This window comes from Cotesia typhae, unplaced genomic scaffold (genome assembly GCF_013202065.1).
Source record: "Cotesia typhae breed Kobodo isofemale line unplaced genomic scaffold, CoteBio_Ctyphae contig_22, whole genome shotgun sequence".
Classification (NCBI taxonomy): Eukaryota; Metazoa; Arthropoda; class Insecta; order Hymenoptera; family Braconidae; genus Cotesia; species Cotesia typhae.
This window is the reverse complement of record NW_027423728.1, coordinates 8,993,027-9,016,484: the sequence shown is the minus strand read 5'-3', so window position 1 is coordinate 9,016,484 and position 23,458 is coordinate 8,993,027. Positions and strand designations below refer to the sequence as shown.

Sequence of the window (23,458 nt, the reverse complement as noted above, 5' to 3'; positions counted from 1 at the left end):
ACTCCACTCCGGGTTCTTTATCCACCGTTTTTATTATTCTATAAGTGCTGCGGTTTTACGAAGTTCCAACTTTAAAAACTTACTTCCATCCGCTGCGGTTTCGTCACGTTTACTCAGAAAACTTTTTTAAAAATTTTACTTCGGTAACAACCTGTGTAAGTCATCTGTCTTCTTAGATTTTTATTTTCCTAACTTCAAGGGCTCAAAATTTTATCAAATATCTTGTAATGAATGTACCACGAAAATAATATCTATTGGCATTTTAATTTATAAAATAATTGAATGAACTTGATTTAAAATTTTAAATGATCTTTGCTGTAAAATAAATCCAAATTCAGTATCAACTCAGGTACTTATTATGCTTTTTTTTTTTAGAAGCAAGTCAATGCATGAATAAGATTGGATAATGAAGGTCATTACACAGATAACACTAACACGGGAAAAAGATGGTAGTTTTTTTCCTTCTTTTTAATGGTTAATGGTTAATGGTTAATGGTCAAGTTGTTAAATGTGTTTATTTACTAGAAAAAAAAATGGTATAGTATCGGGCTGTGTCAATTGTGAATCGGATGCCAACGAACTTACGCGACCTGAGTCATATTCCAAGAAGAGGAAACATGAGTAGCCACATATATGAGTCCATGTATGTATAAACGATGACAAAATAATGTAATTGAGTAAGTTGTTCAAGGTAGACAGGAAAATATTTAGTTAGTTATAGCTGGTCCCTGTCAAATGGACAGAACATGGAAGATTGAGTCGATACAAAATTTTTAAACTATGAATTAGTATGTAAAAGTGAGAGTGTGAGTGTATGTAAGAAAAAGGTAAAGCTGAAGCAGCTTAGAAAGAGCTGAATAAGGAAAAAAGAGAAAAAGCGCTTAAACATTGTTTATGTATACAAAATATTTCTTTGAGAAATAATTTAAAATATTAAATTTACGAGCAGTCAACTATTTCTCTTCTGCTCCACCCAGTCGATCGCTTCACCCTATTTATATACCTTCGACTCAAACCCTCGACGAAGACAAGAGTGAAATTTACGATGCGTTCTTGCAATATATTTTCAAAAGGCACGAAATTAGATTGGCAAACATGCACGCTTGCTCAAATGAAAAAGGATTCTCTCTGTCAACAAACCGTGGAGAATATGCTAAAACTGTCGCATAATTGAATCACTGAGATATTTGCTAAGATTACATGACTGGGACACAATTGGGCTTTTGATTCTACATTTAAAATTTACTCCAATTTAAATATCTAAGGGTTAATTTCTTATTAAGTGATTGTTGATTGGGTTCAACGTTTTTATCAACGATTTTTAACAAAAACATTTATTGAATGATAGTTAAAAATTAAAATGGATTATTTTGTTTACAGGTTGTTCCTGTAGTATATCGCAGTACATCGACAGCATCTCCAATAAAGGTAAGAATAACCTTTTATAATCTATAACTAATCAATAATTTCTTTTATACTTATAAATATCCAAGTATACTTATAAATAAACACCGGCGTAATTTTCTCAGAGGGTGTCCAACGATACAGCAAAAGTGGAACACCCCTTAAGTTAGCTTGGCTCACACCCTTCAGTTAGCTAATGCACAATTTATAGTGCAGAATGTAGGGTCTAACCTATTTATTAGAGAACGATAGCAATAAAAAGAGTAAGAGCAAGAGCAAGAGCAAGAGCAAGAAATTTTTCCTTCTATCAGCAAAAGGAAAAAGAAAGATATACTCTAACTCTGACAATACAGTGCTTAAATATTACAAGTGTGTATACGTGTCTATGTATGTATGTGAGAACTCTCTTTGCAAAGGAAGAGTATCAGCCTTGTGTTATATTATGCGTTGTGTGCTCTAGATTGAATATACCTGGTCGGTTTAGCCGTCTTTTTACCATCTTCATCACTGTTCTTTTAGTCTCGCGGGCCTTGAGTCTTGAGTCTTTATGTTTTCTTTAGTTGTAGTTGTATATGTAATCGAGGTAGGTCATATATTTATCCTGCGGAACAACATCCTGTAAATCTATTGGCAACATTGTTCAATGTAAAATATGACGCCGTGAGCTATTTTCAATTATAGTAGAATGTTCACTGTAAACACACCGGTTTTTAATGCGAAGCTCTTGTCACTAAAGTGTTTAACTAATTCATAATGTCATTTAGCAGACACTTATTAAACGCGGGAATCCGAATAGAACCTGAGATGTATACTCGCTCGGGAATTTATCTTTCTTGCTATCTGTTATCAGAATGTAATTTAAAAATATATCAAGAATCACGAGCTCAAACCTACCAGAGTTTAACTTTCAAAAGTTTCATTCCTTTAATTTAATTTAATTTAATTTATTGGTGGTGGCGCAAGAAAGTTATTAAATAACACAGAGGATCGAGGTACACTGATAGAAGAATTTTTTTAAAAGCAATTTTTTAAAAATTATTTTAATAAATAAAATATAATAGGTACTGTACCGTCTACTGATTTGTCACAAACTTTTGTGTCGCGTACTAAAATATAATGGAAAAAAATCAATCCAAGTATTACTCGAAATTGACGGTATTTGGTGTGTTATATTTTTTGATAAAACGAGGGTCCAAGTATATCGGGAGTTATCGAAAATCCAAGTGATCCTTAGCATTTTATACTCACAACGGGAATAAATCATCCGGCATAGTATAAAGTATAGAGTATAAAATATATAGAGTAGAGTACAAAAGTACAGAGTATGGGAATTCTGAAAACGAATCAGACAATACAATGCCTCCAGCTAAAGAATTTGATCGAGCACGGTACATTATTTTTCTTTTACTATTTATTTCGTATATTTAATATAATAAATACATTGATATTTTATGAATGAAACATTTTAAATATCAATGGCCGAGATCATATATTATAAAATTAAAGTGACCATTAGTTTAAACTTAATTTCTCGTATCAATCTCGGGAAATAGAAGGAATAACTCTGTTAAAGATATATTTATCGTATGTTTCTTATACGAGAATAAAAGAGGTGAGGATGTGGTCCATACTTTATTAAACAAGGGAAACACCTCATATTCATGCTCAAGTAATTTAAGCTGCGGTGACACCTCTTTATCTTAAAGAGTAAAGTAAGACGTAGAAGGAAGGACCGCGTTATCTGACGCCGGCCCTCCAATCGGTCAACTTCCTGTTTAATGTCTAAAAAATACAATCTTACTACTCTTATTCCTTTTTTTTTTTTTTTTTTTTTTTTTTTTTTTTTTTTCCATTTATTAAAATTTTTTTTATAGTCTTATGTTTTAATTTATGTTAAAATTAAATATGTAGTACTTAACTGTATACTGCAAGGGAACAAAGGGAGTTTGATTCTCAGTAATATTAATTTTGAATTTTTATTAGAATAAGGCTTTAAAACCGGTCGAGCATATATGAATGCTTGATAAAATTTTTATCTATAATATAACAAAAAGTAAAAAAAATAGTATAGTTATAATTTGAATAAAATGTTAAGTGTACTGTGATAATCATTAAGTGACACAGTAATATTATTATATTATTCAATTAAAATGACTTTGGTAGTACGATATAGTTGTATTATGGAATCGTACGTGACCAATGTATTCATAACTTGTGATATGAGAACGTGTAATCAGATAATATTGAGAACACTTGACTTAATAATAATACAAGAATGTTCAAAGCCAGCTTTGAATAAATATTAATTAGTTTAATTCAAAGCATGATCATTGTATTCTTTATTTCTCTTACTGGGATATTTATTAAATATATAAAACTTATTAAATTACAAATAATATTGCAAGTATTATAACTATATTTAAAACGGTACTAATCATAAGAAACTATCGAATATTTAATATATATATATATATATATACATATGTATATGTATGTAACTTAGCTTCACAACTGCTATTAATTGTAACTTGGAGTTCTCGCTCGGAGGAAATTAATAATTTTTAATGCTACCGCGAGAATTTACATCGGGTGTCGATTAATAATAATCTTATCCGAAAATAGCGATAGGAAACAGTTTAAAAACAACCATGACTAATTAAAACTGACGCCCTTCTAAATTTCCTCATAAAAATTCTTAGAATTTAAATGATAGATACCAAAAGTACATAAATAACAACTCGAAACTCGAATAAGCTTATCATTATATCATCCAAAAATAAGTAAAGCTGGCTGATGGGCTTCCTGTTCTCATGCCTGTCTGCCCTTAATAATTTTATAGTCAGATTCTGAATGATTAAAATTGTGACATTTTCCCATTGGGTTAATAATTACATCAATAGGATAATGAAAATAATAAAAAGTTAATACTTTTAAAAGTAATATAAGCTTTTATTCACAGTGCGTCACTTGAATATTTGAATAGTTATTGCGTTTAATAATAATAATAATAATAATAATAACAAGTACTAAGTTTGTCAGTATATTGTTTTTAATTAACAAATCATTAGCCTGTTTTATAAGTTTCGCTTGGTTACTATTGACGTCAAACTGCGGATTGTCGACGTCAACACTGTGAATATAGAACTTGACTTTGATGATGATAATCTTTCCTGCTATTATATTCCAATTAATAAGCTTTCATTTTAAAGATTTATTAATTACAGTGTATCAAGTCTTAAACCAAAAATAATATCTCGGCTTATTATAATAGTTTTATCCAAAATCATTTGAAATTAGATCTTAATAATACTTTCTTACACCACCACAAACATCAATTGTCTCTAAAATTATTAAATTTTTTCAACATAATCATAAATACGATTTGCTTTGATTTCATTATCATCAAATCAAATGATTACACTAAAAACTTATTTATTTCTTTAAAATACAATGATAATGACGTCCCTGACATTACGTTGAGCCTCAGGTGAAGCTATTCGTAGAGTAAAATCAACTGAAATCGATTAATTATTATTATTTTTTTTTTTTATTGATATGCTTTAATTAGACTTTATAACGTAGACTAGCAATAGTAGAATAACAAAAATACTTCAAAGACCCTAAAGATAAATATATAATTGAAAACATAAAAAATATATATCACGGATACATACGTATATATATATATATATATATATTTTTTTTTTTTTCTTCGTGGGAAAATTAGATGTGAGTTCAACTTTATAAAGAAATTTTTAAAAGCATAAAAAAAAAATCAAAAATTAACAAACAACGCAAATTTTATTCACCTTGACCCACAAAACCAATTTCTATAAATTGGTTAATTTAAAAATGAATCTAGCCTATAATTTTCTCGTAAACAAGATAATGGTTAAAAATAGAAACTAGTCCCTGCTGACGGAACGAATAGAAGTAAACAATTGAATATATTACTATCATATCAGAAGCTATTGATGACAAAAATGAAAAAAAATAATAATAATAATAAATAAAAATTTGACCAGTTATAGTTTAAATTGAAAATTTAATTATCATCATTATCTATCACTATTGTAGTTGTTGTTATCACGTCTGATCTATAAATATTTATTGGTTTTATATATTAAACCCAACAACAATAACAACAACAACAACAACAACAACAATAACAACAACAACAACAACAACAACAACAACAACAACAACAACAACAACACACCATGATAGTATATGCATGTGTATAAAATGAGTTATTGCCTGTTGGAATTTAATTAAATGGCATTGTAATATAAAAAGTAACACATGTGTAGGTTGACTCGACTATCAAATCAAATAATCGTTTGATAATACAAAAGTTTACGTAATAAATGTCACTAGATAAAAATATAAATACAAATTTTATCGGTGACGCCAAGTTAATAATAAATTATTTAGTTAATAACAACAACAACAACCAGAGACGGTCTACTGTAAGACTGACAGACGTGTATGTAATTACAATTATCAATTAAGCCAGAGTTAATTATTATTAGAAGGCAAAGAGTGAGCAGGAATGAAGACGTTTAACTAGGAAATGGGTCAAGGCGGTGAAATTATATTATTTGTATTTATCTTCATCTCTTGCTCGGTGCTTTTTTTATCCTCTGTCTTTTTTCCTATTACTGTCAGTTAGGTGTACTTGTTGTGTGACAATAAATTGCATAACGAGTTACAGCTTTACGACGCGTCGCAATAGTCATTATCGGTGACGTGGACGTTGAACGATCGCCAGGTCGCATCTCAGTAAGAAATAAACTAACGTTAATTCAGAACCGACAAAATCAACATCATCATATGCCACCTATACAATGTACCATCTATCATATACTTGCATACAAAAAACTATAATAAACTTTTTCTTTTCAATGCAATAAATTTAATTAAATTCTTGAATGTCATGATTGTGATCCTTGAATAATTATTAATTCATCTGAGGTGAAAGCAATCATGTCGTGATTTCGGCAAGTTGAGCTTTAATTGAGATATTACCAGATGTTTCTGGGAAAATTACTCAAGGAGGTAACCAGCACAAGGATTGTATTTTATATACACGACTAGAGGCTTATTCCTACTTTTGTTCTAATCGTACTGTTATATGTTACGTTATGTTGTGTTATATTATGTGTAAGATGATGTCACTTGAACAGTAATTACCAAAATTTCTACAGAAAAAGAATCAATGATTTAATAATCATAATTCGTAAATATAACAAGCTACAACAGATAATTATATTCTTTTATTCTGATGTTTGTACGACAGTTGATGGTTAACCTGACTAGACATAACAAGCTTAACGATTTATTTATTATCATAATTATAATTTTAGTCTTGACTAATTATTTTTAATTCAACTGTTACAAATTGGTGCGTTATTATTTATTATTTTTATAATATATTCCGTTTGATATTTCTGTTTGATGATAGAAAAATTTTTTCTTTCTGTTGCCTCGATTAAATAGAAAAAATTTTTATTTTATAATGTTTTTCTGTTCTTCATTTGTTTGGATTGGTTAAACGACACGATTTTTCCGTCAACTAGACGGTCGTGACCGAGAGAGTTTAAAGAGTTTCCTGTGGGCAACCAGCCAATAATATAATGGAAATCCATATTGTGGCTTCTTGTAATCCGTATTCTGATATTGTATCCGGTAAAGACTTTTTACTCTTCTCCTTTGGGGCGAATGTGTTTATACTTTTGTCATTAAGTCACAATAAACCTCCAGAGCCTCGTTTCTTTTTATTATTTCAATAATTTTTAATTTTTCCTAAATGTTAGAGAAAAAAAAATTTTTTTTTCTTTAAATCATGACTCGAGGACTTAAACTCTAATTTATTTAAAATACTATAAAATTTCGCAACATTATGAAATGTTTGGAATAACCTATCAAATATAAGCATCGACAGTTGTCGAATTCTGTAAAATGGAAGTAAATAACTAAAGTAATGAGCAGTTATATACATTATTATTATTATTATTATTATTATTATTATTATTATTATTATTATTATTATTATTATTATTATTATTATTATTATTATTATTATTATTATTATTATTATTATTATTATTATTATTATTATTATTATTATTATTATTATTATTATTATTATTATTATTATTATTATTATTATTATTATTATTATTATTATTATTATTATTATTATTATTATTATTATTATTATTATTATTATTATTATTATTATTATTATTATTATTATTATTATTATTATTATTATTCATGATTGATGTCTTACGTCAATTAAACTTTGTTTACAGCTGAGTCATTTTTCGCCCAAGTAAAGCCGCGTAATAACTTGTAGACTTAGATTAGTACAAGTTATAACACACCATGTATACACAACATGTAACGTATACACGCGTTGAAATGCCATTAAAAGATCCTACCGAGACATAATACAACATACATCCATTGGATATTATAAAAAGTAGGAGGAGAATTGAGGGCACTAGAAATAATGCTGCGTATAATAATAATAATAATAATAATAATAATAATAATAATAATAATATATAACATCCCCCTTTTCACTGAAAATTAAATTTCAGCCGACTCACGTCCTGGATATTATACACTAAACATTTTATTATATTTTATATAGTAGGTCTAGGCGTAATTGGTGCTTCTACGCATGTGCACCACTTCGTAAACATAACATAAATATGTAAACAAACATTGCATAATATGACAGATACTTTTATTTTACCTAGCTACATAATAAATGTAGCCTCGAAAAATAGACCAGGTCGATTACTGATTATACAAGCTACTATTACGCACTACGTTACATATATTTACGGAAAAATTCTATAGACGGTCGAAAAATTTCCATTGAATTTTACTATGGGGTATTTTTTACCGTCTATCTACATACTCGTATTATGTTGATATGTTGATGATGGGTATCTTCTAATCAGGAGTATGTACAATGCTAACCTGTGCAAAAAATTTATTATTATTATTATTATTATTATTTGTTATTAATTGCTCAGGGGGGTTTTCCCCGGAGTCCGACTCTCTGAGGGCCCAGCCTGAGCGCCATCCATTACTGCTGCACCACTCCACACAACAAGGCGGTTAGTGAGTGCAGCAGGCCAAATTCATTTGCCTAAGTAGACGCAGGGATCCCAAAATGACAGCCTTTTGCATCCGCACTGCTAGAGACACGGCTGCTGAACTGCAAGCCGGTATCTTCGCAAGTGAAGACACAAAAGACTGTTTCATCCCTCCAAGGACGCCGACAACCAAAACGACGAGCTTGACACGGTAACCTGGGTACAGTTTGCCAATTTCAAACAGGAGATCCTGATATATCTGGTGTTTGTGCTCTTCTTTGGCCGAGATATTGTATTCGGCTGGGGCCGAAAACTCAATGACATAAATGTCACGAGTAGCCTTGTCAAAGAGCACAATATCAGGTTTGTTGTGGTCAATCCGCCGGGTTGTTGCGAATGGTATGTTCCAATAAATTTTGGAACTGTCATTCTCAACAACCTGCGGAATATCTCCTGGCAGATAAGGCAGCACTGGTGTCTCATCGATACCGCAGCTATATCTGAGATGATAATAGAGTACTCGCAGGGCAGCATTGTGACGCTGTATGTAGGCACCTCTTGCCAGCACAGGACATGCCGACAAAAGGTGCATCAGCGTCTCCGGATGTTGTTTACACGTCCGACAGGACGTGTCCGGAAGCTGCGCCTGGAGCACCTTGCTACGGTATTCGAAAGTGTTGATAACACCATCTTGGCAGGCAAATATAAATCCTTCCGTCTCGGACATCAGGCCAGCTGACTTCAAGAAGGAGAATGTCAGCTGGGTGGACAAGCCATGGTCACGGACGTGTTTGAAATACACGCTGTGCATGGACTTGTCCATGTGTTCACCGAGGAGTTTTTTTCCTCGGCTATCCTGACGACGCTCTTGAACTCCTTTTTCGGGAGTTCAATGAGAGCGTTTATTTCTCCGAGACCTAAGGTATTTGCCGCGTAGATTGCTGCCTTATACAAGAACGACCCCTTCCGCGCATTTTCATGACTATGAACAAATTGCATCAGGAAGTCGTCCTCGTCTGCTGTGAAATTGGCAACCTCGTATGTTAAACTCAGAACCAAACGATCGTGAAGCCGCTCCAAGCTCTGCAATCCTCTCCCTCCGATGTTCCGGGAGAGGTACATCCTGGCGACTGATGAGTTAGGGTGCATGCTCTGATTCATATTGATGACTTTACGGGTTTTGATGTCGAGATCTTTCAACTCATTTCGAGGCCATTTCAGGATCCCAAAAGAGTAAAGTAGGACCGGGACAGCGAGCATGTTAGTAGCTGAGACTTTGTTCTTGCCGGAAAGTTCTGATGACCAGATCTTCCGGAGTCTCCTAACATACTCACTGCGAAGAGTTGTTCGGACTTCAGAGACGGCATGCATTTGCCGCTCTTCAATCCCTAGATATCTGTACAACTCTCCGGCGTCTAATTCTCTTAAGACGCTCCCATCGACTAATTCGACATCTCCACCCGTATCAGAGCACTTACCCTTCGCCAGGTGTACGACCGCACACTTGTCCAACCCAAAAGACATTCCGACATCTCGTGTGTATTCTGCTACAATGTTGATGGCCGTTTGTAGATGATCTTTGTTGGCACTGTATATCATTAGATCATCCATAAACAGTTGGTGAGTGATCGAGTATACTCGATCACTCGGTAGCCCCGCAGAGTACCCACGAGTTTGTCGGAGGGCAACAGATATTGGCAGCAGTGAGATGCAAAACAACAGAGGGCTCAGAGAATCTCCCTGAAAGACGCCTCTCTTGTACTGAACAGTTCCGGTTACGTGCAATGCATTTCCACTTCCTATGTGAAAACGCGTTCGCCAGAGCTGCATCGTACGTTGTATGCATCCCACTGTTTGGCGATTGATTCCGAGGCATTTGAGCAGATAGAGAATCAACTCATGTGAAGTTGAGTCAACTTATTATTATTATTATTATTATTATTATTATTATTATTATTATTTTTACTATTACTACGACTCCCTGAATAAACGATAATCCTCAAATTTAACTTGACCCTCTTTTCGGTTAATACAGGCGAGATTTGTAAATCTCATGTTTTAGAATACAAAATCGATGTTTTTCGTAGTCAATTATTTTACTGAAAAATTTTATTTTTAATATTATTAACAACGACCGCTGAAATTTTTAAATTCGATATGGATGTAAGTTTTTGACATGATAACACAAATTAGGCACGGGTTTGGGTAAAAATATATGACCTGACTAATTTATTTTTCTGTTTATCAATTATATATTGATTTGAGGGGATATTAAATTAATGATTTTAGGATAGATAAGATATACTGATGCATTTGGAGTAAATATGAGAATTTTAGGGGAATTAAACCGAAAACTGGACCGAGAAAATGGATACATTATGGAAAATAGAATAAAATAAATCAATTAATTTATTTTAACGTTACAACTCTTCACGTGGAAGAACTCCCAATAAATTATCTAAAGTATCAAAAAATTTTTTTTTATCAGAATAAAAATATAATTGAAAAAAAAAAGTAAAGACTAGTAAAGACATATAAATAAATAAATAAATAAATATAACATATCCGGTGGAGTATTGAGAATCTTCTTTAGCTCTGATTGATATTTATCAATAGAAAAGTGAGGTTAAACTGATGTCTATGTCAGAGCAGAGTACTACCAGCGGACGGAGTAATTTCTCGCGGTGATGCGGTGAACCGGAAGTCCGCTATTATCTAATGCAAATGTCAATTTCCGGGGGGACATTGTACATGTCCGGTAGATATCGGCGGCGTTACTATGAGTATTTGCTCTCTTCTTTTTTCTTCTTTTTCATTATCATTATCATTATATAAATTTATATTTATTTATCGTTGAAATGGAGTCATTAGTAACAAAGTATCTTAAGTAGCATGTTCTTAATTCTTCAAAGATAGAGTAACTATGTACTGTAAGAAAGGATTGGATATATATATATATATATATATATATATATATATATATATATATATATATACATTGAGAAAGCCCATGGAAGGATAAAAATTGCTGGTAGGCTGGTAGGCTGGTAGGCGTCTTCCAACATATTTATACCTTCCCATTGATACCCACACGGTCATTCATGAATCCAGAGACCGTGAGAGGAAATGACTACGCGGTGCGTTTCACTTACGATATATATATATATATATATATATATATATATATATATATATATATATATATATATATATATATATATATATATATATATGAGAAATGGTGTGTAGGTGCAACCACTCAACTTTGCTCACCATATATGTACACATGAGACACTCAGTGCGTCTACCTACGCTTAATACGACCGCATTTTTTATCCGCTCATACATATATATTTCTTTCGCACGGTACTTCCGGTGCATCCGTCACTCACGTCTCGAGGAGCTAATTATCTACCCATCTGACTCATTCATTTACTATTGTGTTGGATTGTACAACTTATTATAATTCACCTTTTTATTTATCTCAATCTCCATTAATGCAATCACATTTTTCTCATTCTTCTTTTTTTCTTTTTTTCTTTTTACGGTTTATTTATATTTTACAATTATTTAGTTATTATACAGTATATAAGGCAAGAAAAAATTTTTTTATTGACTACAATATTAATGAAGAAAAAAATACTAATACTAATACTTGGTAAAATTGGATTGCAAATTTTCTGAGAGAAAAAATCGGGGTAATTATTTGTTTTTTTTTGTGCCCGCGAACCGAGAAATGTTTCTCAATTATATTATTCCCAGAGCTTGACGTTATTTAGCGTCGGATTCGGTTTCAGGGTATTTTTAACTCAAACCTAACACCAGAATAAATCCGCTGGAATTTGTCGGATAAATTAGGAGCAGTTAAATCTAACGGACGCTACTGATGGTGTGTCCTCAATTCGTTTGTGTCTTTACACTCATTTATTTTACTGCTCTCATGCTCATAAAATCGCTATTATTGTATCTTGTATATAATATTGTATTGTAGATTTTGTTTTTATGACTGCAATCTATTCATGAGATTATTAAAATGCTTGTAGTCATTAGAGACCTCAACGAATTCAATTTGCTGGAGAAATCTTTATATAGTTTTTTTTTTTTTTTTTTTAATATTTTGGTTTGTGGTAGGTTGTAAATTAAATTCATTTTTATGGTCAAACTTTTCCACCTGGGATACTTTTTATTCAAAAAGTTTTAACAGGTTCAAGTATTTTTTAAGTTATTATGATGATTTATTTTCCAAATTTATATCTAAATAGTCGAAAAAAAAAAAAAAAAAAAAATTTTTTTTTTTTTTTGTCAAAATTATTGAGAAAAAGATAGCGAATTTCTAAGCGAAAAAAAAAATGACGGTTATATTGAAATCCTTGAAAATTTTTCAAAATATTATTAAAATTGATAATAGATAGGAATCAACATTTTTTTCTTATAAGAGAAATTTGGAAAACTTAATTTCGTCGGTATTAAAAAGATTAAACGATATCTCTCAAATGTATTTTAAAATTAATTAATCAATCAATAAATTTTCTTTGGTATTTTAATATAAATTAATAAGTGTTAATTAATTATAAAAACGTGATTTAAAAAGATTTACGAGAAATGATATGCTGGAAGTTTAAATAATGCACTCATAACTAATTTGTGAGTTAAATAGTTAACAGAAAACTTTAATTTAGCTGTCACAAAATATCAAACAAACATATCTTTTCCCAGGATCATCATATGTTACATAAACGCACGATGACAGCGACTCATATATAAATATAAGCATGAATGAGAATATGACTCATCACACATAGCTTAACCGTAAAACTTATATTTTATATCCGTCGTGTCATTTAATAAATTTAATAATACATCAGCATCTATGATTTTAAAAGCAATATTTTTATTTATCAGTTTGTTGGTTATTTTTACTCTATTATTTTAAACCCTCATTATGTTCAGTAACACTCTGAAGAACCCCCATTTTGATATTGTTATGTCGTGGCTTACAACGACCGTTTTTCTTTTTTATAAATTTATTTTTAAAATACATTTTTTTTTATAATCTTATTTTATGGTTTCTTCGAATTTTATTTCAAAACATAAAATTCGAGAAACATTAAACGAGGAAAATATTAAGTGTCTCGTCCGGTCTCTCTAAAAATTTTCCCGTTATTAGTCAGGTTCGAATGCTTTAAAAGATAAAAAAATCCTAAGTACACAGTAAGGGGAGTTTTATTGCCTTAGCACTGCATAGCTTCACTGACGCTTGGAAAGGTTTTTAAGAATTATTTTCTAAATAAGATAACCTTAGAAAAAGAATGTACCTTAAAAATTTTTAAAATAAAATAGTTATATAACAATGAATCATAAATAATAATAAATATGTAAATGATAATTAATAAAAATGATTAAATAATAATAAATAAGTAAACAACAACAAATAGCTTAGTAATGATAAAAGATAAAATACTTTTAAAATAAAAAATATACAACATAATTTTCAAATATTAATAAATAATTAAATAAATACTTTTCAAATAATAAACAATTAGATTAAATAAATTATAATAAATAATTACTTAAATAAATAACAATAGAAATAAGAAATAGCAACTATTAATTAATTAAAACGAATTAGTTAATAACATTAAACAAAATATAAATAACTTAGTTAACATAAGAAAATGTGTATGTGTGTATTGTGTGCGCATGTAAATGTGCTTACGTACACGCCTATACATTAGGGTGTGCCAAAATGTAACTTCCTTGATGGACCTTATAAAATTGGAATTTTCATTTCCGCTTTTGAAATCAGTTGTGTTTTTAGTTAGGCCTTTCCTAAGATATTTTGGGGTAAGACGATAAATTTGATTTTCATAGAATTTTTTAACTGGAGATTAGTTAGGGCACTTCCGCTAAAAATTCAAATTTTCGCCGGAAGTGCCCAATTAAACCTCCTGCTAAAAAATTGATAAATATAAGATATAAAAAAATAAATGATTTTTATTGTCTGAAATTTTTAAATTGTGAGCTGTGTTTAGAAAGTCCTAAAAGAAAGATTTATTAGAAAGTGTTTTGCTATCGCCAGCTTAGCAATCGACTCGACAGTAGTCTATCTGTCGGCATCTGTTGGCAATTATTCTCAAGTCTGTTAATCTACCAGGCTGTTGTTTTTTTTTTTTTTAGAAGCTTTCAAAAATTTTTCTAGGTCTTTTCAGGTTTTAACTAAAATTTCAATCATCAATGATAATGTAAAATATTGTAAAATGATGGTCAAAAAATCAAAGATAAAGTTGAGTTTAAGAATTGAATATCCATAAATAGGAGTCGAGTTTTCAAGTTGGCTTTCTATTCTTGACGCGCCTACGCTACTAATTATTAAGTATTACAAGTAAACAGCGATAATAACAGTGTGTAAGGTAACCTTAATTGCGTTTGTTATTTTGTTGGCGACCATAATGGCACCCACTGTGGCTTAATTCGATGCCATCTGGCCAGAATAATGGATAATTACTGTAGACCGTACCCAAGAGTGCTGACTGAGTGTTCTCTACAGAGAGGCTAAGTTATTTTCTTAAATCCTTTATTACTTTTTATTATTTTATTTTTTCAAAAATTAATATTTCAGTAGTTATCATTATTTTTAAGTGACTGAATAATTATTTTGGTTTTACTTGAAAATTTTATTTTTCTAAATAATAGTAATAATAATCATCGTTGATGATGATGATAATAATAGTAACAGCAACAACAAATATACAAGTTGGTTGTGAGGGTGCAAAATAAAGAAAAAATGTCAAGAAAATAATAAAAGAGAAGAGAAAAAAAAAAAATGTAAAGAGAGGAGACTTGAAACGCGAATAACATCTGCCGGGCGCAACAATTTCCAACACCTGCTGTCTGGTAGTCGCGTGCTCTTACTGAAGCTACACTCCAGAGCCAGAGCCAGACTTTGACTGGGGTCTATACTCCTTGCTCCACAAGAATCAAGAATAAACTTTAGCCCGATCACCTAAAGATCGAAAGACTATTTGGCTTTATTTCTACTTATCGCCTTGATCATTATTTAAATATTGATTTAGGTATCAAGTCATTTATGTCTATTCCACACAGTATATTTAAGATATGCATCCTTCTTTTCCGTAATGTTGATAACTGTAAAATTCATAAAAACGAATCAAGAGATTTATTAGATGAAAGCGGATTTGGAATTTGCAGGAATTATGTAAATAACCCGGGTGTGTATGAGCTGGAGGCTAGACTGTCATGAGACTAGGGTATAGTTACGTCAAGGAGATTGTTGAATTCTACTAACATTGGAGAAAGTTAAATTGTATCGATTACTCTAACTTAATCAGTCCAAAGCTCGATTCTTATTCCGATCTAGAGCATTCCAAAGAATTAAAATAAAAATTAAAAGTCTGAGAAAAGTGTGTTGGTAGCTTTTGGTTAGTGAAAATAACTAACAAACAATATTGTCACAAAGCGGGCAGTGTTTTGATGAATGCCCAAAATACGAAATGCACAAAAATAAAGGGAGATCGTTAGAGGAAAGGAACATCTGTCGGCAGGTGGTTGCTCCGGATAGTCTTGCTCTTATTCTGGGATTGGCAACCAGAGCACAGTCGGGATAAGGTATAAAACCAGAAAACCAGCGTCGAAGGGAAGGAGAACCGTTCAACGAAAACCTCTGTTGGGTTACTCTGAACCGGGCTGATGATCATCAACATAACCTGGAAAATATAAACAGAAAGAATAAAGGAATAAAGCATTTCACCCATCATCAGACTTTGTTTCAATTACGAAAAAATTGAGATTCGCGATGTAATGCTCGAGAGGTTACAACGTGCCAGGTGAACGTTTCAGTGGTTAAAATAAAATAAAACTTCAATCGGCAGATGCTCGGTTCAGTATCCTTATTTTAAGCGAGCAGGTATAGTCTGATCCAGAGAAATCCAATGCAAGGGTTCGGTGCACTGACTTGCTGACGCTGTTGATGCCGTGCGTTGCACTTTGAGCACCTTGCAGGTTTTAGTTTTCTTTTTTTTTCTTTTTTTATTTATTTTTTTTTTTTTTCTTGTTGGTCAGTTGTATACCTCCAAGTTGTCTTCCTTTTAATTCCTTCTCATACTCGATAAACATTTTCATCAACGGATCTCTTGTCCAAGGACAAGCTTCAGCTTCTCAGCTCTGAACCTGGCTCTCTCTCCTTTCCTTTTTACATACTTTGGTCTCGCTTAACTTTTACCAGCTAAAGTTTGAAGTATTTTTTAACGCGAGCTGAGTAGATCAACCCATGCACTTTAACCAGACGAGAATATAACTGCGTGCGGTCGTACGACCAGTAGATACCACCTGCCTCAGGCACACTTAATTGCGTGCCAGTGCACCGGTGTCTTAATTCACCTTTTGCTCACACCACCGATATGATGAGAATGAAAAATCACAAGTCTCATCAACTGGACCCTTTTTTACGAATTTTGACGAATCAACAGTCATTATTGTGCCAAAGTCTTTCAAAAGAGTGGCCCGAACAACGGAACACAGCTCTGCTTGATAACAATTTGTTCATCTGTCTAAAAATTATCTGATATCATTTATCTCATATGATATACGAAAAAAATATCGATAAAAAAATGCAAATACTCAAAAACTCAACAGCAAAGTAATAAAAATATAATTAAAAAAGTAGAAAGCCAAGTACACAGTTATAAAATACTAAAAAAATTTTTTTATATAAATCACTTGATACCTCTCAGTTATTGAGGAAAAAAAAAAAAAAAAAAAAAACCTTTACCTTTTTCTTATACTCTAGTTACGTAAAACTCTTAGAGAAGCTTTCTTGTATCGTACGATCAGTTGAACTGTGAAAAGTTATTTTTAAAAATGTAATGCTTGAAAGGTTCGTTTTGGAGTTTGGTTGCTGGGTTCTTAGTCCGAGATAATACCTAGCAGGAGCAGTATTGAAAGTAAGGATAGCTGAATATCAGCGTATATAAAGAAATTATTGAGTGTAAGAATAAGGATAATGTAAAAAAAAAAAAAAAAAAAAATAATAATAATAATAATAATAATAATAATAATAATAATAATAATAAGAAGAAGAAATGGTATAAGTATATGGGGAGAATTAAATAGGATTGTAAGACGGGAGACGGGACCTTTTTTCGCGGGTGCAGCTGCGGCTAGTGGTGCTCACCTGCCGACCACGTGCCATTAAATTTGGTATAGTACCTCCTCTTCTCTCCTCTCCTCTTTACTCAACTCTCTGTCTACAGCCCCATATTCCTCAACCTCTAGCAGTATCTTGAGAGACTGGAGTGTTACCGAGGGTATTATGTTGTAAACCTAAGTATAATTTGTAAAAAAAAATATAAAAATTAAATGCGTGGTGTTCAATGTCTTCGTTGTACAACTGTTGTAGAGTAAATATTACCGAAAAAAATGCTCCGTCAATCCCAGTAGTCAATTTGGTGACAGCTGTTTTTTTAACCAATTTATGTTTTCTGTTTATGCACGAAAATATGAGTAGAGAGCAAGAGTGAGCTGCAGCTGACAATGGGTATATGAGTAAGATGATTTATTGAAATATTGAGGGCACATAATTCTATATATATATATATATATATATATATATATATATATATATATATATATATATATATATATATATGTGCTAAGAGGACACGAGGGAGATAAAAATTCAGTGCATGACAGAATATGAGTCTATATACATCCCCTAAATTCGTTTGCGCATATGCGGAAGCATGTACAAGGGGCTGCATGATTATTCTTGGGGCTAAAGTTGAGACAGCTGTGGAAAACCAAAAGATATCGATCTTTTTACTAATGGACACCGCTGAGCCTCCGAGTTTCAGCAGACAAATTATTGTGATCCTATTCTCCTGGTTATTACAATTAATTTGTCTGATAATAATTCGATTAATCATCGAGAAGAGCTAAAGTTGAAGATCCCTTGGGATAGATTATTTTATGTTGACTCAGGAATAAGTCCGTCTAGATAGCAAGGATGATGATTTTTCTTCTACCTATATAAATAGAAATGTTTATGTTTCAAAAATTCATCATCGTGTAGATAAAAAACAACAAGAAAAGGATAAAGCTTGTTCAGTAACCGACGAGGAAAGTACACCTGTACTCGCGCATCAATCATGTTAATAGAATGTTTTACCGAGTGCAACGAACGTATCAGCATTCAATGAAGTTGCCCGGAAGTCGATCGTATGTAAAAGAACTTACGCAATTACATGCGAACTTGGGCATTAACTCAAATTATAAACTATAAACAATTCTCGTCGATGTTTATAAAATTTTCCTAGATTATTAATTAATAATCTTATTCAGTAAAATATTTAGGTTATAAATTGTAACCGCGAAAAACAATTATAATTGTGGAATAAACTTTTAGTGTAGGTATAAAAGCAATTACGAGGCGCCAGTCGGTGTAATTACGTTTCGTTGATTTTTTTCTTTCCGTTCTCCCTCTTTCTTGATTATTCATTGCAATAATGCCGAAGTAGCCTTGCATAAGTTACTGTTTCCGTGATCTGAAGGCCTTTTCTTTAATTATTTGTCTGTATTATTATTATTATCATCATCATCAGTATATTTGTTTGTTTACTTTTTTTTTTTTTTTTTTTTTTTCCTGGCTGTAAATATTGTTTTGAGTTAGTTTTGTAACTCCTGTGACTGATAGATTGTTACGATAAACTGGATAATATATTATCTAAAGAATTTCTCGGCAATGTATGGTTAATGTAAGTGCAATTTAGTGCGCAGTTCACATTGCTCGCTCGACTCGTGAGTTATGCGTGACGGTGCGTATACAACGTATATAACGTATACGCAATGGACAGGAGCGAGAGATTGATGTCACGGGCCCGACCGAGTTTTATGTACTCTTGGCCTCATTCTCACTGCTTTGCTCGGATCGAGAATTAGAGCCACTGGTCACTGATCACTAAATAAAAACATACCAAACTATTTCATTTTTTTTAACTTTAATTATCGATTTAAAATCTAAATATCAATAATTTCATAATCTTCTGGCTCAAATATTAAAGATATTAAAAATAATAAGAAAATTATTTTTTATAGTTGGAAAATATATTAATTAAAGTGATTATTTTATAAAATCCACGTGACATTTGATTGTACGTGGTTGAATCATTTATTTCAACGAATATCATCACCCTGTGAAGTAAATAAATAGCTCGAGAATCTTCTAACACACACAATCATGTAACTTGTTGACAATTATAAAAGCAATTTAACTCGGTTAATTAAACGATAGTTGTTAATCAAAATAGTTTTATAATGAACACAGTTAACGCTTATTCAATACCTTATTGTTCTCTATTATATTACATAAATTCTATATTTCAAAAATATCTATTCATTCATTGTACGTATTTATATTTAAATAAAAATAATTGATATCAACACTCTTAAAATTCTTCTCACACAAATCATTTTTGTTAAAATGATTCAGAAAAAAAACTTTTCGGGAAATTCCATTTAAATTTGTATATAATAATTGCACTTTTAAAATTATGGCAGCATCGGTTTCTGTCGGCCCGGAAAAAAAAACAAAAAAAAAAAAAAATTTGGAAACGCTCAAATATCTTTTTAGTGAATGCACTTTATTTATTTACCTGTCTTTCTTTTGATGTCCCTCTACTCTAGAAGAATAAGTCTTTAAATCTTTTTAATAGTGTTCGGTGTTTAGGAAATAAACTACTAACAATAAAACAGAGTGATAAGATTTAGAGAAAGAACCTGTAATAAAAACGAGGAAATAAAGACCACCCAAGGTCGAAGGTTTCTCGTTAAGTGAAGAAACGTATTAGAAACTCGTGTAGTGTTGGTAAGGTTATATATATATATATATATATATATATATATATATATATATATATATATATATATATATATATATATATATATATATATATAAATGAAAGAAACTGTTATGGTTTTTTTTTTTTTCTTCGAAAGCGTTTTATTAATTAAGAAACAAGTTTCAATTCAACTCTTAATTGCCCAAGAACCATGACATTTTCTCTTGTTTTTCAATAAAAGGGCGGGTCCAGTGAGTTATTGAATTTTTAAGGATTTATGGCCCTTGAGTTAGGGATAATTTTTCCGAAATCTTCTGATTTATTGGCCTTTGAGTGAGAGATGAATGGAAATTTTAACGAAAACATCCTGGGGGGTTTTTCGAAGGAAAATTGTCAACAAAAATATTAAATAGAATATGTAAATAACAGAAATTTGTCCCAGGGTTTTATTTTTTTTTTATTTACCTTGCATGTTATTTTCTGTTGAGTAATTTCAAGTAAAATTTATTAGTTTATTATAAATGACAAGCACGTGAAAGGTGTTAAAATGACAAACTATCATTATTTTTGTTTTTATTATTTAAAAAAAATTTATTACTATTTGAAAAATAATAATAAAATATTAATGAATAGTTATAAATTTAATAAGTATAAAAATGATAGAGTGACACAATGGCGTGATTTGATGATACACTTTATCTGAGTTTAATAGATAAAAGAGTATCGCTGATAGATCATGTAAACGTTAGTTTACATTTCACAACTTTGCCGTATTGAATTAATCTTGTGTCTAGACGTAATTTCAAGAAACCTACGTCACTGCTGTAGTTTTATGCCTTGCATAATATATATTCAATTTTATCATTATAATTACTATTTATTATTTATTTAAAATCATAAAAATATAGTGAGTATCAATCAGCACTTAAAACCTCCGAATAATAAAATTCAAAAGTCATTTTAGCCTTTAAATTGTTTAAATTTGAGTAGGTCCGTAATATCGATCACGAATTGTTTTTAGATTTTATTTAGGATTGACAGAACTGCTCGACCAGCGCTTAAATATCTCTTTTAAAACGCCCTCTTGTACAATCGGCTGTTAAGCCTTATCCTTCCCCGAAAAAGAACCTTCAAATGATCAGTCATTTTGTCGTAAATATCACGAGCGGTGGGTTTAAAAATATTTTGTGTTTTTTACTTTTATATAAATATACATAATGTATTTTAATATTGACTATTAACAGTCGTTATTTTAAATTTAGTATGGGAATACTAAATATTCTAGTGATACTCACCGATAAATGTTTTCTCGGAAAAATTAATCATGGTTTTCCATAATTACCCAATAAATAATGATGTGTCCTCTTTGGTGTATCGAGTGAGTGTTGACTTTTGTCATTTTAAATTCATGTTGGTCCAGTCTTTTCTATTCCTTATTCTTTTGCCTTGTCATATAGTAGAGACACAGGTATAGAGGTGCTTCTCGCCAAGCTTAGACTTACCATTCTGCTTTTATTTTTAAAAACGTCATAACTCATAACTGAAGAATAACCATCAAAGTTTGCTTTACATGTATAATATTACAATTTGTATTATATATGTATGTATATGTGAGCATAGATATTAATAGACAGTATATAGATATATATGAAGTAGGCAAAAATAAGAAGAAGGATAAAGAAAAAAAGAGAATTGGAGGCAAAGTAACGTAAGCGTCAGAAGAGCTATTGGATTTTAAAATAAAGAGAAGCCGACAAACGGAGCAGGTAGTTGGCGCCCCTGAAAGTTTCTCACGAGCAAATAACGATTTGCATGAATGGACGTTTAGGCTAGGCGGCGGGGGAGTTCAGGCAGGAGAGGTTCTGGTTCTGGTTCTCGTTTCATTTCGTTTCATTTAGTTCTTCAACGGCGGGAACTTTAGTGGGATTAACAAGTGATCTCGCGCCTAAGGGTCTTGTCTTCTTTTCTCTTCTCGGAATGAAAACAAAGAGAGATATTCTAAAACCGTTGAACGGTCTCTGATCTCAAGCTGGTAGATACTACTTTGCAGTAGATACAGATACACAGGCTTTCGGGTTTAATTGCCAAAGAGATGGCCAGCTAAATAGTAAACAGCCTCTTAAATCATTATTTCCTTATTGTGTCACGTGTACTTTTTTTTTTTTTTTTTTTATCTATTGTTGAAAATTTAAGTTGACCAAGTTTATTAATTATCAAAGTATAGAAAAATGATACTTTTTTTAAATCAAATAGAGGTCACACTTTTAATAGCGGCAAGAACTAAAAGTTCCTGTATCGTTAAATACGCAGACCGTTGTCAGAGTTTCCATACTCGACGACGGAAGTTTAATTTTTTCTTTTTCAGAATTTTTAAGATAAAAATCACACATACCTACAGAAATTATTAAGTTAAATAGCGGTGATAATTCTTTTATCACAATAGAAATAAACTTTTACAAATATTTCTTTTTTTAAATGCCTTTAATTTACGGATAGACATTGAAATATTCTAGATTCTAGTAGGTTAAAAATCTTGCACGCGTCGATTTTTTTTTTTTTTTTAAACTATTTTATAAATGTATTGTAATAGTATCTAGCGGAATTTTGTGAAAAAATAATTAATTATTCAGAATTTTAGTAAGCTAAAGTATTATAAAATTCTCGTTTGTTTTGTAATTCTGATGTTTAATTCGAATTCAAAGAACTAAGCTCGATTTATTATCTTTACTAATGAATTACAGCTCTAAAAATTATTTAAAAAAAAAAAAAAAAAAAAAAAAAAACATTTAATAAATTACTTAGAGGAAAAAATGTTATTTTAAAAAAAGTAATGTTATTATTTTTCCTGTTGATACTGCGGTAATGACCTCAATTATATAATGTTGATATATTATTGTAAGAATATAAACTTTTTATCAATAATCTTTAAAAATAATAAAGATTTTTTGCAATAAAATTGAAATTTTAAGACTATAGAACTTTTAAAAATGATAAATTATAGCAAAAATAAATGGCTATTATTAAAAAAAAAAAAAAAAAAAAAAAAATAGACATTATCAATTATCAAGGAATTAGACATTATCATTA

At 30.9% G+C, this 23,458-nt stretch overlaps 1 protein-coding gene across 2 annotated transcripts in view; it reads left to right on the top strand.

Moving 5' to 3' along the window:
* Pdk1 (Phosphoinositide-dependent kinase 1) overlaps positions 1 to 23,458 on the top strand; it is an 89,675-nt gene that overhangs the window by 28,898 nt on the left and 37,319 nt on the right. For both annotated transcript variants that reach the window (XM_074238592.1, XM_074238593.1), the window contains exon 2: positions 1,381 to 1,428. In XM_074238592.1, the coding sequence (XP_074094693.1) occupies positions 1,381 to 1,428 (48 nt within the window). The remainder of the gene's footprint in view (positions 1 to 1,380; positions 1,429 to 23,458) is intronic.